Below are 18,336 nucleotides of genomic sequence, written 5' to 3' on the forward strand. Positions count from 1 at the left end.
ATTCAGAAAATTAGAACAGCCTGCATTTCTTTCTTTCTGTGCTGAATTCATTACTAGGGGGCTATAATCTGCATTTTTTTGCCTGAAGCACACTCCCACTCTTACCTCTTCACAGCAATGCTGCTATTCTCACAGATAAACAGGTCCTCCCTGAATGGATTATAGCTTTCAGCCAAAGGCAGGCTGATGACAAGGGAAAAACAAACAAATGCATTCCCAGGGCCTGATCCAACTCCTCGGAAAGAAACTAGAGACGGGCACAGATTTCAGCAGAGTTTCTATCCAGCACTTAACAGCCCCTTTGCTGATGACTAATTGTACCGGGCCCAGGAAATCGGTGCAGCAAGGACTCAGCGTTAAGAACGTCGTGTCTTTCCATCGTCTGGCAGGTAGCAGGGGGGCACCGAGCCCCTGGTCCCCCCGCAGCTGCGCTGCCAGCCGGGCTCAGCGGAACTCGGACACCTTGGCTTTCCGTGTGGCACGATTCCCTCTGCTGCCGCCGGTTTGCAAGGCTTTCTGAAGCTCTGAGCTCCCGGCTGGACAAACTGATAAAAGGAAGGATCCAAATTGCCAAAGGCAGTTCCTGAAGGGAGTAGGGTAGCAAGAGGCGATGCTGAATGAGACGAAATTGACATTAATGTTCACGCTTCGAGAAAAGGACAGTGAGGAAAATAAGGAAATGAGGGGCAACTGAAAGAAAAATAAGCCAGAAATACGTATGGAGAGTTAGGAAGACACTTAGGGACGGGGCAAGAGAGATCTGAATTGAATGATCAGGAAACCTTGTTGGTTTTGAGGTGGAAATAGTCCTGTGAGATGACTCTGTTCCCCCAGCCCTGGTGGGGGGTCCTGTCTGCCTTCTGCTCCCGCTGCAGCGGAGCTGTGTCACTGCTGTGCTGTTGGTACATCCTTCCATCCCGGCTGTTTGGCCAGCCAGGTTCTTTTTATTTCTCCCACTCAATTCTTGTGTGCTGCTGCAGCCAGGGACCAGCGCTTTCAGTAGTAATAGGCTCACTATTGCTTTGAATTAGGAGGACTTTTATCAGCCCACTGTTCCTGTAATTTACCGTGGTTTAGAGTGATAATGAGGATTTGGGTATGTAAAGAAACCCTAAAGTACACATGGAAATCAACACAAGGGAGTGCTACTCTGAGCCTTGGGCATTAGTGACTGTGAATGGGTGAGTGAGTGCTTAGCACAGGAAACCAAAACAGGAGAGACAAAAGCCACACATAATCTTCCTGGGCTGGGAAATGCTGTTTATCTTATTTGTTTAAATGACTGGAGAACAGAAAGCTTTTCTTTCCTTTTGTTGCTCAGTAGCTGTGTTACAGTTTAGCCTTAGCTGTGCACAGTTGCTCGCAAGATTTTGGCAAGGAACCCTTCCTGGGCTGGTCCTGTGTGGGACTGGGAGGTGGTCCCGGAGTCCTGGAACCGTGGGCACGAGTCCATCGCCCCACCACAGAAACCAAAAGAATCGAAAGACTCATTTCAGTCCTATTATGTCTTTAGAACCACAACTGAAAAACAAGGGGAGGGGAAGTTCTTTAATGTTATTTTTGGGTAAAAAATCTGAAATGTTTTCTTGTCAGGGATGGTTTATAGCAACAAATGTAATCTGTGGTCACAAATACTCCTGCCAGTGGATATGCACCCTTTGAGTGGACAGTGGCATAATTGCATGTGCAAGTGGGGTTGGAAGCACACTGGTTTGCTACCAGATTCTACAGCAGTGCAAATCGTTTGTAACATTCTTGGTACTCAATTAGTGCCCCCCTCTATAATTTCAGAAGCCTCATTCTAAGCCAGGGGGAGGAAACACATCAGGCCTGTTATTTCTGCTGGCAACACTAGTACTAAAAATAACTGTGTGAGTGACATTGTGGAAGCTGTTTTAGAGTTTGTCAATACATACATTTTGACTGGACAGCAGGAATTATTTCTAAGGGATTAAATGTGTTATGCCATGCGTTATTATTCCTAGAGAATAGGTGAAAGCCTTATTGCCCAGGATCCTCTAAAGGAAGGATTTAGGAATGAAGAGCAGGGAACAATCTTGCATCATGCCCTGATATTCTGAGGGATTTGGGGGTCCCTGAGAGGTATCAGTGAAGAACAGCAATAGAAGTTTCACTTCCATCAGCTGGATGAAACAGCCTCAAGGCCACTCTGTTTCCTGAGGTTTTCTCAGGGGACCTTTGACCTGGTCTCAGGCTCTTACTTGGGCATTAGTTGGAAAAAATGTGATTTCCAGCTCTCCAGTTCCCAAGTAGAGACACCTGTGACAGCCCTTCCCAAAGTGGGGATGGACTCGTCCCCATTGCCTGCCTTCCCCAGCCGTGCCGGGGCAGCAGCAGCATTCTGCGTGAGTTATTCCATTTAACATTGTCAATTGATTGGTTAATGAGCCACTTGTTTGCCGAAGGTTACTCAGCACTATTGCCTCTGCTCATAGATTAGGTGCTGCTTTTTATCATGCATTTCTCCATATTCTGTAGGTGGTTAATCTATTGCATAGATATTAGTAAGCCACAATCACCCTGCTTAAAGGGGGCATTGTCAGGGCTATTAGATACTGAATCAGCACTTCCTTACCTATGTTCCCTAAGTTTAGATCACCGTTTTGTTTGTTTTCTTCCTGCCCACATCCTCCAAAGGGCAGAGGTGCTCCCAGCCCATCTCCCCAGACCAGCAGTAGTAAAGCTGGGAGCAGTTCCTTTTCATGGCACTATGGGTGAGAGGAGGAAAGCCCAGCCAGAGAGGGAAGATCTGTGCTGTTTGGAAAACTTGAAAGCTTTGAGAAACAAATGAGTTGTCCAAGCTTTCCTAGATGGGTTTTGGAAAAACAGAAGTATACACCATCAAAATGGCTCACTATCCAGATACCAGCAGTGCACCCACTACGTGGGTGGGAAGAGAGAGTCAAAGAAGTCTATGCTCATTAAACCTCAGCCTCTCTGAATCTAATCAAACCTCTCCAGAAGGCAGTAATCTTTTACACTGGAGACAGTAAAATAATACTAGAGATAAGCTTAAACTCTGATGATCAGATGTGGAATAAATTTATTACGATGCAGATTTACCATATCTAGCTGGATGCTTTATAAGACGGTTCAAACAGTCACTTTGAACTGCCTTGCATCTTCTCAGGTACTCTGGGGAGAGACTTACAGGCAAATTTGCAAATTAAATCAATAAGGAATTTTTCAATTGAAGATGAGGACATGGGGGATGACAAAGACTGATGAAAGCTGTAGGAGGAATATACTCATGTTCTGAGGTGTTTGCAGCAGCGGTCGCTTCCCAGCATAATGGGCAGACACATTTTTACATCTGTTTAAATGTGGCTCTGCTCTCAGTTATGATGTCTCCTGGAAAGCCAGGGGTGGCTGAGGCAGAATGAGTGTGTACACCCAGGGGCAGCTGCTTGCATCATGGCATCTGCTGCCTCTGGGGGTCTGGTGGCCAGCAGGCAGGGCGGCCGCAGGAGGGGCTGGGGAAGAGGTGCCAGGCGTGCTCTGATGGCTGGCTGGTGTCCCCAGTGCTCTGATGGCTGGCTGGTGTCCCCAGAGGATCACTTGCCGGCAGTCTCCACCTTGGTTCTTGGTAGTGCCGGGCTCCTGGGGCTCCCATTAACAAAGAATGGGCCTGGGAAGGAGAGCTTAAGTGCCGGCCTGGCTCTAAGCCAGGCTTTCAGATGGACGAGTCTGGCCAGGGTACCCCAGTTATTTGATTCTTGATCACTCCTTTCTCTGCTGGCAGGAGCTGCTGTGCCAAGAGCTGACATGAAACTCTAGGAAAGTGCAGGGACCCATGCCTTACCCAGAGAGGGTGTGAGAGGTGTGCCTGGGGCACAAGGGAACTCTACAGACCCCATCAGGGTGGCAGAGTCACCCAGGGATGCAGGGGAGCTGGTGTGCTTCGTGCCAGTGGCCAGCCCTTGCTCTGCTGATTTTACAGGCATTCTCCTGGTTAGAGCCCTGTCCTTCTCTCCTGCTGCCACCGGGAGGTCACAGGACAGCACTTGGATCTGGTTACTAAGTGCCAGCTCACTCTGCAGAGCAAGGACAAATAATTATTTGTGGTCTTTTGGCAGTGGGTGCATTCATTGTGGCAAATGTCTGTGTTCTTCCTCTACTGGCAGCACCCACCTCCCAGTTGCACCCCGTGCCCCAGCAGCCTCACATGACAGCTCTGACTGGCTGTCCCAGCTCACAGAGACGGGAGATGGAGACACAGAGGGACACCAGAGCAGGTGTCCTCTGCCAGGAAATGCCATGAGACACTGAGGGTGCCCCAGGTCTTCAAATCCTCTTTTAAACAGTATTGTGTTGGAATAGGTTGGCTGAAAAGCTTGGAAAAACACTGGCAAAAAAACTGTTCCTTCATCTTTGTCACAGCAGTTTTAGGTTGGGGACTCAGAGCTGAGGCAGGGCCTTCCCCCATTGCTGCAGGTAAGGGATGTCTGGAGGCTCTGAGTTAGACCAGCCAAGGCCTTGTCCCCTCACTGGTATTGTCTCAACATCAGCTGCATCTGAGAAGCACTGAAGGGTTATTTGCAGCCTTGTGGCAGGTGTCAGGGAAAAGCTGTAAAAGCTGTGCATTTGTCTTCCTTTCAGATAACCTGTTCTCTGAGTACAAGTGTAGAAGTTATGATTCAAATGTATCTAAATGCATGTAATTAACCACAAGTGCAACATATCTCCTTCCTGCTGCGAAATCTTATTAGCAGTGTGGGCAGAATCCTAAAATACTGCATCTGCCAGGTTTCAGCTCAAAGTCTTCAGCTTGGAAAGCCTCAGTGAGCAGACCTGAGCAGGCAGGCTGGGAGAGCTCAGAGCCATGACCTGGCCTTACAGGGGCCCAAAGCAAGCTCTCACTACCTCTGTCTGGGGAGGTGCCTACCCCTGCTCTATCAGAGCTTCAGCTGCAGGCAGACTTCCACGGGGCTCCAGTAAACACAGACAGCAGAAACTGTGCAGCCTCATTGCAAGAAACAGCAGGGTTAGACAGGCAAGGTTTGGGTTTCTGCTGCTTGCAGCAGCAGGAGTGACAGAGGCCAGACTGCTGTTCCTCCATCCACAACTTGCATCTCATCTACACCAGACGTCCTCATTTTGACTGCAAAATTTTCCATTGATGGAGGATCCATTGCAGTCTTCAGGGATTTTTCCCAGCAGCCAGATACTCTCCCCCGGCCTGTGCTCTGTGGGGTGTGGTGTGGTGCTTGATTACATCCTCTAACAGAAACACAGCCCATTGCAGAGCTGGAAACACCATGACTCAAAAATCTCTGAGCTGAGATTAGTGGAGGCTAATGTCAGCTTGGCAGCACACCCAGGGGCTTGTGGCAAGCACACTGCTCAGAGATGGAGCCCCTGAGCTGTAATCGTGCCAGAGAAGATGGACAGGATACAAGGAATGGCATAATCGCTCTTTCCAGAATTGATTCCTTCTCAGCTTAACATGTTGAAACATCAAAAGTACTGAAAAACCCCCATCTGCCACCAGACCTAATCAAACACATCAATTATTGCTTCAGAAAGACAGTTGCTGCTAGATTTGATATCCCAAAAAAGCAAAGCTGCTTTAAAGCATCTTTTTATTTTAGCTGAGTGTTTTCATGACAGCACACAATTCCTAATGAGCACTAATACAACTAGGACACACAGAAAAATATGTCAACTGTGCAAAGATCAGCTCTAGACATAGAAGAGAAACTCTGAATTCCAGTGTATTTCAGTGGAAGGAGGAGCTTTGGGAGCCAGGTTTGTTGCATTAGGGTGAGGAACCAGGTGCACTCTACCAAAGCCCTGCTTTGATACACCGAGAGAGTCGTACACTCATTCTTAATGTCTGGGTAAAATACACAGGGTTGGTCTTCCTATTGTGGGTTTTGGTGGTGGTAGTGGATTGTGAGGATGAAGTGCATGGGGCAATGAAGAGACTGTGCATGCCTCTTGTTTCCTCTGTTGTCCACAGAATATTTGGTTATGGAGAGCAACATCAGAAAAGGTTTTGAAAGGCAAAGTCACCTTGCAGCCATCAAAACACTTCAGATGAGGCAGATGGGAAACCAAAAATATTATTTAGGTCTGGGCAGTAAAAACTGACATTGAACCCATTTGCTTCGTTTTTCAGGCTTTGATGATAGTTAATGACAGCTTACAGAAGTTGTAAGTGATCTAAAAAAGCCATAAAAAGCTGCTTTGTGTCCTTGTTCAGGGGATGAATTTAACAAAACCATTATGGGGCTTTAAAACACTATTTTGACTTTCTAGAACCAGCTGTGGGATGATCCAGCTGCAGTTGGATCCCCCTTGCATCTAAGAGAACATTTAAGAGGATTAATCCAAATAATTTTAATTCAACAAAATGACCTTATGTAACATTACCGAGGAATTAATGAGAATTCTCTCATGTGGGTCATCACCAGCCCAGTGGATTTTTTTTCCCTGAGGGATCTCATTGGTCTCAGGCAGAGTGTGGACAAAGTAGATTGACTATGTTGCACATTGCATGGGATGAGACGATAAGTCACTCGGAACAGGAACACTTTTTCCTTCACTGAACTATTACTTGGGAATGCACAACAAAGAATGCAGCTGTCAGCCTCCTCTGGTGCTATTTGAAACCCTTTTGGCTCCAAGGCTTTTTCCACAGAAAAATGCAATCTCATCTAATGCAAATGCTGCTGCAGGAATCCGTGTAGTCCAGCTGTCTTTTTTTAATCGAAAAAAGTCCTGATCTAATTGTTTTTGACTGTGTTTCTTTGCTGTTCTTACTGAGCCGAGCAGGATGCATATTAAAACTAATTAGGTGCATGTAGGGTATTCAATATTTGATCTTAATATTAAAGGCCCCAGGAGAGGGTACATTATCAAAGTTAACTGACTGCAAATTTTAGTAAAATCAAACTATGCCAGTGGCCTGACATTGCATAAAACCCAAGTCTGCGCTGCTCCCAGCTTTGTGCAGGACATGGGGGTCAGGGGAAGCCTCTGCCTGCGCCCTGCTTCCACCCTTTGCATCCCATCTGGGCAGATCTGCCTCTCAGGAGCAGAAGAAACTGATTTGGAGCAGGAAAAAGAGGGTCTATGTTGGCTTCTGTATTAGCTAGTGTGATGGGTTTTTGTTCCCCTGGCCACACCCCTATAGTGCCATCCCCTGTCTGTAGGGGAAGGGTCTGAGGTTTGGACTGGGGACTGAGCCGGGCACTGAATCCCTGCAGCTCCATGCTGGGAGTCAGATCCTGTGCCTGTGCACATCAGTACCTTCCCCAGCTAGCCCATAGCCTGGCCCTCAGCAGCACCAGCAGCTCCCAAGGAAGGTGGAGCTCATTTATGGTCATTAACACTTGGGAGCGGGATAGTGCATCTGGGTACCAGAACTCCTCTGGGGACCAGTGGCCAGAAATCTCTGCGGGGAAAAAACTTGTTCTGTTGCCTCAGGGTGGGTTAAAGCACTGGTATGGTTGACTGTGCACAATTAGGCTTGGCGTGGGCAATGCTTATTGTCACAGGTAAGCCATGGCACAAGGGGAAATGGCCTCAAGTTGAACCTGGAAAGGTTTAGATTGGCAATTCAGAGGAATTGAATGGATTGTTAAGCACTGGAACAGGCTGCCCAGGGAAGTGGCAGTCACCATCCCTGGATGCATTTAAAAGACGTGTAGATATAGATGTGACTCTTAGGGACCTGGTTTATTGGTGGAGTTGGCAGTGCTAGGGCAAGGGTTGGATTTGATGATCTTTGAGGTATTTTCCAACCTAAACAACTCTATGATTTTCCTGACTTTGTAGTGTTAAATTCCAAAGGATGACTATGTCCCTGTTGTGTTGGGTGGAGTACTAGCACAGTAGCTGGCTTTGCTGTGCCTGCCCAGCCTTGCCTTCTTTTGAAGTATCAGAACTGGTGTCTTTCATTCATCAACACTAATTAATTGCTTTCAGGATGCGGGAGACTGTTTACACTCTTGAAATTGTTTTATACACACACTTAAAAACAAAGTATTTCACTCCACTGCTTCCTGTTGAAAATGTAAACGCTGAAACAATCCTCACACTGCAGAGATGGGAAGGTCATTGGTGCATCCCAAATGTGGGGCGTCAAAGCCAACCCCACACCCCAGTCCAGTGAAGGACACGTAGCAGGAACCTCAGCATGCAGTCCAGGAAATAATCTCTCATCTCAGCTACAGCATTCAACCGAAGCAGGGATCACCACTCAAGACAGCCCAAAGCCAAAATTAGGCATTGATGCAGAAATCAATTAAAAAATAATAGTAATAATTACAAGAAAACTAAGAGCTACTTCTGAACAGCCACAGGGCTGCAGGGACACAGCACCATGTTGGGAGTGCTGTACATGCTTCTCCTTTACGGCTATGTTATACTGGAAATGAAGAGTATTCTGCAAATATTTTATGCACCTGAAAACAATCTGAAATCAAAGGTTTTGGGGAAGATGCAGTATCTAACTCTTGTATGTCTGGAAGCTAATCATTGTTGGCTCAATAGCCACTTGTCTACAGACAAAAACAAGATGGTAGCAATGTCAATTCTGAGCAGACACAAGAGAGTTTCTTATAACATCCTCTTCAAGCTTTTTGGCCAGCAGTTAAGGTGCAGCAGCACATGGCTGGCTTTAGAGAGACGCCATGAAGGCATCAGAGGGACTTACAGGCATTAGGCACAAACTGAAGTGCCTTAGAGGAGCAAGAATGCTTCTGCTTTGTACAGGTCTGTGAAACTTCTGCAACTGATTTGGGTAAGCTCGGCCATTTCCAGGGCTGTAGATTTTGGCAGCATTTCAATTGCCTGATGGATTTGCTTATTTTTTAACGTGAACCATCTGGTTAGTTAGAATAATATCTTTGCATGCAAGAAATACTTTGGTGGTAAGAATTCAGTTTTGAGTGACCCAAAGGTATTTCCTCCAGAAAGGAGATTTTCCCCAGCTGGGTGTCTATCACAGTACTTCATCAGTATTTCTTGGACCAGTGTTAAAAGTCCAGGTTGAAAAAATTATGCTTTTTAAAATGAGCTCCATTTGCAGTTTTTAGATGATGCTGGCTAAGGAAGTTGTTTTTCTTTTTTAAAAAAAAGGACATGTAGGCAAACAGTCATCTTAATTTTCATCTCAGAGAATTTCTTGTGGGAATAGGATGTACAACAAGTCATTCTAGCCCAGCTGGGGGGAAGAAGAATGAGAGTTTAGAGAGATTTGCACCCTGTCACAGAGGTCTGAACTGTGCCTTTGCAGTCTTTGAACACAAGGTCATGGGCATCTGCGTTGATTTAGTTTAACATAATCCAGGAGTTTTTAATCGCATTTCAGGCTATTAAATGAGTGAGAAGAGAATCACTGGAATTTAGCTTCATAACTCCCCTGTAAACAAAGTTTTTAACCTCATATCAAGATAAAAATAAATTTAAAGTAGCTGATTAGCAGGAGATTTTCCATCAGAATTTGATCATCCTCCTCTCTACATATTAAAGTCAGATTTCATGCTGTTTTTCCCCATTTGCAAAGAAAGATCGCAGAGTTTTCTTCAGAATTAGATGTTTTCTTTTGACTCAAGCTCTGCCCAGCCCCACCAGAATAACCTGCCTGATTCTGGGTAGGAGACAGGAAAGATTATTTTTGAAAGAAAAAAGGAGGAAGATGGTTGGGGATAAAAATCAGACAAGTTTGCTGAGCAAAAATAGATTTTGTGATGTGTGTTTGTTCCAAGATTCCCCATCTAAAATCCACCTTGGATCAGTCTATACCATAAACATGAATATACTGATGGGACTCAACAGCCTGAGCAAAAATGTGTCTGTGGACAAATTCTCTGTTGTCCCTGTAATGTCACCTCCCTTCTGCCATGGCCCGAGTCATCTCCTCCCTTTTACACAGCATTTTACACCCACCAGCATCATCTCACACACTTTGCATTGTCCCAGTGTCAGTGGACTTGGAATGCTGCACAGACCTGAGCTTTCCTGAGGTGGAAGGAGAAGCTGCTGAGGAGCTCAGAGCCACCCAGGCTGGAGGGAACCTGCGGGTGCCACACAGGGTGGTGCCACTGCCAGCCCCAACCAGCTCAGTGCCCCAGAGCCCTGAGAGCTGAAACTCCTTGCCAAGGCACAGGGCTCTGTAGGAAATCTGTGCAATGACCTTTAAATTCCTTAATTTGTCCAGGTGAAGGTGAGGAGCAGGTCTGCTTTTATAGGAGCTGGACCGTTCATCTGTGAGGTATTTGCTTGCAATACACTTTGAGTGTAATAATCTCCTGGTGATTTCTTGCCTGGTTTTATTCAAACAAATCACTGTAATTGTAGGGATGTGCATTGATATGGGGAAACTTCATTCAGCTGGAAACATCTTGCTGATTGAAAGTAAATCATCTTAGGTAAAACAGAAACAGTATGGGTTTTATTTTCTCTGGTAGGCAGTTGGAAGCTTATAAGTATGTCTTTCACAGTGATGCAGACAGTTTGAAGCCACACAAAGGTCCCTGAATTTTGTAGGAAATATTTCAGAGGCACTGGCTTGAGGTTTTGGAGTGGTGACAAAGGGCAGGAGATGATACAGAACTGTGTCAGTTGGGGCATGAGAACCTGCATGTGAAGCTGTGAACAGGATGAAGGCTGCTGCGCACTGGAAGCAAGAGGGGGTGTCCACAAATCTCCCCTGCTAAGCATGCCACTCCCTCCTTCTGGCACAGAAAGGACAAGTTAAGGAAGGCTAAATGCCTTCAGGTCAGCCATGTTTGAGGAAATTCTTAGTGCATACTTATAGGCGCCATCTCAGAAATACAAACACTTCTCCTTGAGAGCTCTTGGAGGGCAGGTGAGGCACCAGAAGACAGGGAAAAAATGTAAACATGGTGCCTCTCTCTAAATATAGAGGGAGAAAAGAGGAGTAAGAATTATAGACCAGTCAACTTCTAGAAGCTTTCAAGAGAATTGAACTATCAATCATGTAATTTGCAACCACCTAGGAGATAAAAAAGGGAGATGAGTGACATACAGCATGGATTATACAAAATTAGGCATGTTAAACTAGTCTCATTTGATTTCTCAGCAGAAGTAGGAGAGCAATAGTTGATGCCATATCTAGATTTTGGGACGGGTTTGTCAGAGTTCCACTGGATTTTAAAAAAGTGACCTGGAAAAATAGTGCAGATAAACCCATTACAGGTCTTACACAAAAAATGGGTGAGTAGCACAACTCATTCCCAAAGTATACAGTTACCAGTGGCTTATGGTCAGAGCAGAGGACACTGTCAGCCAGGAATCCACTGGAGTCTGTGTCAATTTCTTTCTAAATTTTCATCAGTGAAGAATGGATGGAAATACATCATTACTTACCCCTGGCAGTGATATGGAGCTGGGAGATGTGCTGCAGCACATCAGAGGATAAACTTTACAGCTTCAAATGATCTTGGCAGACTGGAGATGTGAGGACCAGGTCTAGTCTGTGAGGCACTGTGCCTCGAAAAAAGAGGAGGACCTGCTTGAGAAGGTGTAGGGAAGTGTCGGTGTGTTGACTAAAGCTGGCTCAGGTTGGAAGGGCTGGAAGGAAAGCACAGAATAGCTTGGCTGGAATGATGTATGGGAATGACGATGACTGTAGCCTCTGCTCTAGGAAGTTTTCAGGATGATGGACAAGTATTTCCCTCAGGAGTGACCTGGGCAAAGTGGCTCCTTGGTGGAATCAGCCCCCAGCTGAGCTGCAGCCCCAGTGCAGCGGAGCTGCCGTGGGCTTTGTCCAGAGCCGCTGTCCCACAGCCGCAGGGGCCGCGCGTGTCAGCGGGGACGGGCGGCGGAATCACCCCTGCCTTTGCCTTCTTGCTGCAGTCCTTGGGTAGTGAAAGGCTGAGGGCACGTAAGTGCTTTGTTGAACAGAAGCCAAAGCAAGCTGCTACACAGAATGCACCCCTTGTTTCCAAGTATTTCATTTATTTTGTAATTAAGCAATAATTGCTGAGGCACTGGGCACTTCTTCAGGATTAATGACTTGCTGGGGGATGGCAGAAGATCTGATCTGCTGTGCAACCATTTTCTCCAGCAAATACCTGCTTGTTACTGCCATTCTGAAATGAGTACAACAACACAATCTGCCAACATATGGGTTTTGCTGTTAGCAGCTGAGGGATGGGGAGCAGGCATTAATGGGTACCTTAGGCAATCAGGTTGCTTCAGTTGTCTCTCACCATTCCATTCAGAGCACAGTGTTTTATTAGTCACTTGGTGAATAAGATGGCTTTTTAATTGCTCAGAATCACTTTTTTAAATTACAGCACTTTCTCCCCCCTCTACAGCCCCTGGGAATCCTCTTAAATCCTTTTTTTCCTTTGCCCTGGAGAGAACCAGTTCTAGTGTGGCAAAGAGGAACCTGCCTGCGGCAGTTTCCTCTGTAAGGAACTGGGGAAAATATATGGCATTTAGAAAACAAAGAATTCACAATTTTGGTGCTGAAAACCCTCTGCTCCCATAGTTTGCAGGTTGATTAAGGAGTAGCCTACCCTGCCTAAACCCGTAAAGACTTTACAGTCTTGGCATGCTGCTCACTTCTGTTAGTTCCTACACCTGTATGTTTTTAATGGTCAAGCTCACTACAGCACCCAGACCCCACTGCTTCTTGTGTCCCGTGGCACCAGGAGCTGGCTCAAGCCATGTCCTATAGCAAGATACCTCCCAGGAGTAGTGTTGGAGCTTTAAATGTCCTCTAGACAGTAAAGCACAACAGCAGGTGAGAAGAAAGGTGTATCCCAAACATGTGAGTGGCAGCATGAGCATTTCCAAGGGATTGTGGAAAAAGCTGCTCCAGGATTGGAGCCATCAGATCGCCAAGGCAAGCAAATGGAGAAACGCTTGTGAAAAGCATATAGGACAATAAACCAGTTCACAGTGTCCTAGCAGGCTTTGGAACAGGAGTCAGGGGGGATTTGCTCACTCAAATATTAGGTAATGCACTCACTGCATGATTGATTAATCCATAGGCACTTCCCAGAGCAGAACTTCACACTGGCATCCACAGTGCTGCTTTCTCCATGGCTGCCTTCTGGAGAGATTTCACACAGGAACAATCTGGGTGTCTTTTCTCTGCCCCCTTTAAAAGTACCAGTCTTACTTCTGTGTTTGAATGATGGCAGCATTGTTGCCCAGCCACAATGTGCTCACTGAGGGATCCCAGAGCCACTCCCCATCCCTTAAGTCTGCCCCTTCAGCACAAGGATCCCTGTTACTCAATAGGGAACTTACTGGCTTGGAGTATTTAGAAGTGAAAATGTCAGTAATCACCTTCATGGCACAAAGCTAAAAATGGTTTAACTCTGAGGAAGACCAGAAACCAAAGCTCACCTCTTCCCTCCTACAGTTGTTTAGCCCTCTTTTTGCCTTCTGAATTCCTGAGTTGATGCCTGTCAGTAAAAGCCAGAAACAAATCCAGCCCAAGCTGTGGGCATCACTCCCATCTCCTCCATCCTGACCAACAGCTGGACCAAATTTCAGCAGCATCCTCTTGAGGCCATTACACTGCCCCTTGTGCCTGTCCTCACCCTTTCTTTCCTCCCCCCCTTATGTTTCCTTCTCTTAGTTGCTCAAAACCCAGCATTTAATCTTGCTTGCCCCAAAATCCAGCCACAAGCCAACCATCCAGAAAAAAATGAATTATTCCTGGTGATGCTTTTATGAACCTCCTGCCTGCCTCCCATGGGACCCCTGCTCTGCTGTGCTTTGTGCTGTCGTGCTCACAGCTGGGAGGAAGTGCTACTGTACAGTCTCTCTTGAATTCAAACAGAATTGATGCAGATCCTTTTGCCTTGTGCCACCCATAACTCTTTGTGTGGACTGCTCCTTTTGGCAAAGAACACATTTCCCAGAAGTTCAGCAACTTGTCTGAGTAACAGTAAATGATCCATGAGAACCAGTGCTGATACATGGCTCTGCTGCCCCACCTCCTTCCCATCACTCAAATGCTATTGTTCCAAACCTCACCACGATCCTGGATTCACAGGAGATAAAAGCTACAGAGTACAAGATATGCTGTTGCCTTTAACTCCGTTAAAATCAAAACAAGCTATCGAAATTTTTTTTGGCAAATTGTCAAGTCTGGATTTACTAAGTCAGAAAGGTTTTCATCCACCCCTGTTCCCCTCAGCTTAGGTGAGTGAAACCACCAGCACCATTTGCCTTTGCTGGAGGGTACCCAAGCAGAGGGCTCTGTCCAGGTACTCAGATCAGTAGCTGAAAAATATCCTGATCACCAGGATTCAAATTAATTGATTCAAATCAATTGATTAGAAGTATTGTCTCTCTGAGGCTGTCTTTGCTTGTAGTCATGTTTTTCCAGGACTCAGGGGTTGTTAAGCAGCTCCTCCCTGGAGTTCAGTGTTCAGTGTTGAGTAAGCAAAGGTTGAGATGGGGACAGCAGAGAGTCAGTCACTTGTGCTAGAAAACCTTTTTGTGAGCTTCACATCAGGGGAAGGAGATCTCTGTTTTGGTCAGCATGTTTCTACCAGCCTTGTTCTTCGTGTAGTCATCTGTTAATAACACTGGGCTGGCATCCAGCCCCATTCTCCATCCCAGCTCTGTATCTATTGCAAGCTCACAGTGTGAGCTAGTGCTCCCTCTGTCCCAGGGGATGCCAGCACTTGTTGGGACCTTTGATGGTGTGTATCTGATTTAGAAAAAAAAGGAATCAAAAATCCTGCTACAGAAAAGGGGCTAGGTTTTGTCAGAGACCAGATCTGTTACTGAAGGACTCTCTGTTGTCCAGTGACATCTGAGGATGAGCAAACAAGGATTTCATTTTAGCTAAGCAGATCATCCTCTCTTCTGACATTTAAGACATAACTTATGTCTTCACTGGGAAGAATTATTGTCAAACACAATTAGTTCTGCAAATCCTAGTTGTTTTTGGAGACACATTCAGACTGAGTTCTGGAGTTACTTAGAGATGAATAAATTACAGGGTCAGTCTTCTGACCTAAGCAAGGGACTGCAATAACTTGCTCCATTAAATAGTTCCTTTGCATAGTTTAATAGAGACCAATGCACAGAGCATCCAGCACACAGAGCTAGTAGGACTGTGGGTCACATTCCCATCTTGCTTGTGGAAGGGATAACATAACATGCCTTGAAGCAAAAAAATCTCAGCAATTATTCTAAAGGAGAGAGAAGGAGAGAGGAGGAAGTGTGGAGGGTAAGTACTTTAAGTGCTTCATAACTAAGACACTTCCCCCTCCGTGCCTGAGTCCCCGTGTGTACAGGGGTATTTCGACTCTGGTTCCTTTTGTAAGGTACCCCAGAAGTTACTACTACTAAAAGGACTAGACAAGAACTAGAGGGTTTCTATCACTTGTTCCAGTGGTTAAGATCTGATCTGATGGTCGTTTGTCCACATTGAACATGTTTGCCATTGACTGGGAAGGTAATGTAGGACCTGGAAGCCCCCCCTCCCCCCCGTGACTGCTGAGCATGCAAACACAAGGTGCTCCAGGCTTCAGCATTTGCAGTTCATTTGGGAAGGAGGTACCATATGCACCAACTGTGCACAAAACCTTCTTGATAGAGAGCAAAAGGGATGCTAATTCCAGCACTGGGCTCAGACACACTACTGGTGAACAACCAGAAAGGTTTAAAAAGAAATGCTGACTAAATTAAGCAAATCAAGCCAGCAGATGTGCTCTTCAGAAGAGCACAGCTGTCTTTAAAATGTCTCTCCCACTGAAATTACATTCTCAAGAGCTTTTGTCCTTTGCGTTTTCTTCAGGATCATCCATGAGGATGGCTTCTCTGGAGAAGACGTGAAGCAGTACAAGCCAGTGGTCTACAGCAACACTATACAGTCACTGGCAGCTATTGTCCGTGCCATGGATACCTTGGGCATTGAGTACGGCGATAAGGAACGACGGGTAAGTTGAAATCACCACTGCATGGGTACAGACACTCCAGACCATGAACAGGAGGCATTTGCACAATCTCAGTACCTTGGAGGGATAAGGAGGGAGGGGAGATTTACATCGCTGCTGTATGCCTCCTATGCTGTATGCATTTTGTACAATAGAGACACATTTGCATGTGATGTGCCATTTGTACACTTACACTGGGAAGTGTAGCCCTGGGGACCACTGTGTCACAAAAGCCACAATCTCTCATGTCCTGCCTCTACTCAGGCCAGGGAAGAAAAATAATCTGTTGTCTAGGACAGCCTAGACGGATCTACTGATAGATTTGAGAAAAGAGTGAGAGCATGTCTCCTGTGTCCTGTCTCCTGTGCATGTGCTGGACACACAGGCTGCATGGACTGATGAATCAGGGAGAAATCTTGCTGCCATTCAAAGCCCTTCCACCAGCCTGCTAATGTAGGAAAGCTTTTAGGATTAACTTCACTGGGGCTTGACTGGCTTCTACTCACACATCCCCCATTTAAGTGTACTCAAACAGCAATTTCGGTTGTGAACAAGGGGATGTATTACTTCAGCAAGGTTGGTATGGACAGGCTCTTAGGCAGCAGCATTGGCATCTGTCTTATCAGAACAACTATGTGATCCTTGGCAGCCTTCTTGTACCACACACCTAGGCCAGCCTGTCCTTTTACAGTTGCTAGTCTGTGATTACTTTTACCAGCTCCCTATTTTTAAACAGTGGCTCCTCTGTGAGGTGCCCCTGCCAGCCTCTGCCTTGCATTCTGGCTCAGACCAAGCCCACACAGAGGAGCTCAGAACCCTAGAGTGGAATCAAAACCACCCTTTTTGTGAGCTGCAATCCCAGAGAAGGTAAAACTACTTGATTTCACTGGAAATAAAATAATTCCAAATTAAAGACCTGGTAAAGGCAAAATCCTATATGCCAGTGAGCTTGTCATGACTATTTTTGGGTAGCTATCAAATGACAGATGTACAATATACTCCGAACTCCTTATCTGAGTGTTGATAATAAAAGCATTCACTAGAAGGGATGCCAAAATCCTGCTGTGGTGTTACTGTATGAGAAGGTACATTATTTCTCCCAATCACAAAGAGGTACTTTGATTTCTTTGCATCTAGGGATTTTCCCGTAGGAACTGTAAATCCTGGAGACATTTCCATCCCAAACGTGGAGATGATACCATAATGGAGTTCTTGTGAGCTTGCCGAGAACTAATGCTGATGGCTTTCAAACTGAATACATTAATCTGTTGATTACTCAGTGACTCAGCTCTCAGCAAGGCAACGTATCTCACTCAGCTAAAACCTATGCCTAGGAAAACAGAAACAAGTCATTCTCCATGTCTGATAAATAGGCTGTGGCAGACAGCTTTAAAATGTAAATTTTTTTTTTCAACACCTAAAGTCCTAATTTGAGGAGGGAAAACTCATCACTGCTTTAGTGCCAGGCCTGGCACAGTACAGGGGGTGGAGGAGGAGAGCTGTTATCAGGACTGCCAGGAACGAGAGGTGGAGTTCTGAGCTGAACAAAATGTTGTGTCCGTTCATATTCCCGTGGAGAAGATGCCAAATGTTCCTAGGGTTGTACAATAACTCAGGCTGGAGAGGAGCTCAGGAGGTGTCAAGCCCAACCCCTGCTCAGGTAAAGTCTAAGGTCAAACCAGGTTGCCCAGGGTTCTGAAATCATTCAAGGATGGAGACTTCACACCCTCTTCGGGCAGCCTGCTCCCCTCCTCTTACAGTCCTCATGATGAAAAATTTCTCCTTTTGTTGAGTGAGAACCACTGTTGTTTCAATTTATGCTTTATGGCAGTAAAGATCTTGTATTATGCTTTGCAAAGTAAAAAGTAAGTTTGATTAAGTTCTCCCCAGCCTTGTTTTCCCCTAAGATGTAGTTCTGGAGGAATTACTCCTGTCTTCCAATGGTGTCACGCTGACTGTGTGAGACAAGCCTGCCACAAACCACTACAAACCAAACCACTGTCTGGGGGGTGGTTCAGTGTATCTGTTCCCTTCATAGAGGGCAGAAATATTTCTTCATCCAGCAGCAGACAAAGGAAAAGGAAACCAAGAGGAAAAGGGCAACTAAGGGAAGGAAACCAAGTCTCTCAGGCTGTGATCTTTCGCTTGCTCCTTTCTCTTAGGCACAGAAAGTTGCTGGTATTAGTATGAAATAGTATTTATTTTAATCTTACAAAGAAGCACATGGCTTCTGCTGCCCTGCTTTTGTTATTAATGCACAGCTGCTAAAAAGAGAGGCCATTAAACAGGCGATTTGTTGAGTATTATGCTACGTGGTTCATCCCTTTTCAGGCAAAGCTTTTCTATTTTAAAAGTCATTCCTCAGCCAAGGGTTTCCAATGCAAATCTTTTAGTGGGGGATTTTCCCCTACTCATCACTTAAGCCCCC

The 18,336-nt window shown here is 45.8% G+C and overlaps 1 protein-coding gene across 2 annotated transcripts in view; it reads left to right on the top strand.

The window, feature by feature from the left end:
- Positions 1 to 18,336, top strand: part of GNAO1 (G protein subunit alpha o1) — a 143,068-nt gene that overhangs the window by 33,647 nt on the left and 91,085 nt on the right. For both annotated transcript variants that reach the window (XM_038148143.1, XM_038148142.1), the window contains exon 3: positions 15,770 to 15,911. In XM_038148143.1, coding sequence (XP_038004071.1) covers positions 15,770 to 15,911 — 142 coding nt within the window. The remainder of the gene's footprint in view (positions 1 to 15,769; positions 15,912 to 18,336) is intronic.

Source organism: Motacilla alba, chromosome 11 (genome assembly GCF_015832195.1).
Source record: "Motacilla alba alba isolate MOTALB_02 chromosome 11, Motacilla_alba_V1.0_pri, whole genome shotgun sequence".
In the NCBI taxonomy this organism is placed as follows: Eukaryota; Metazoa; Chordata; class Aves; order Passeriformes; family Motacillidae; genus Motacilla; species Motacilla alba.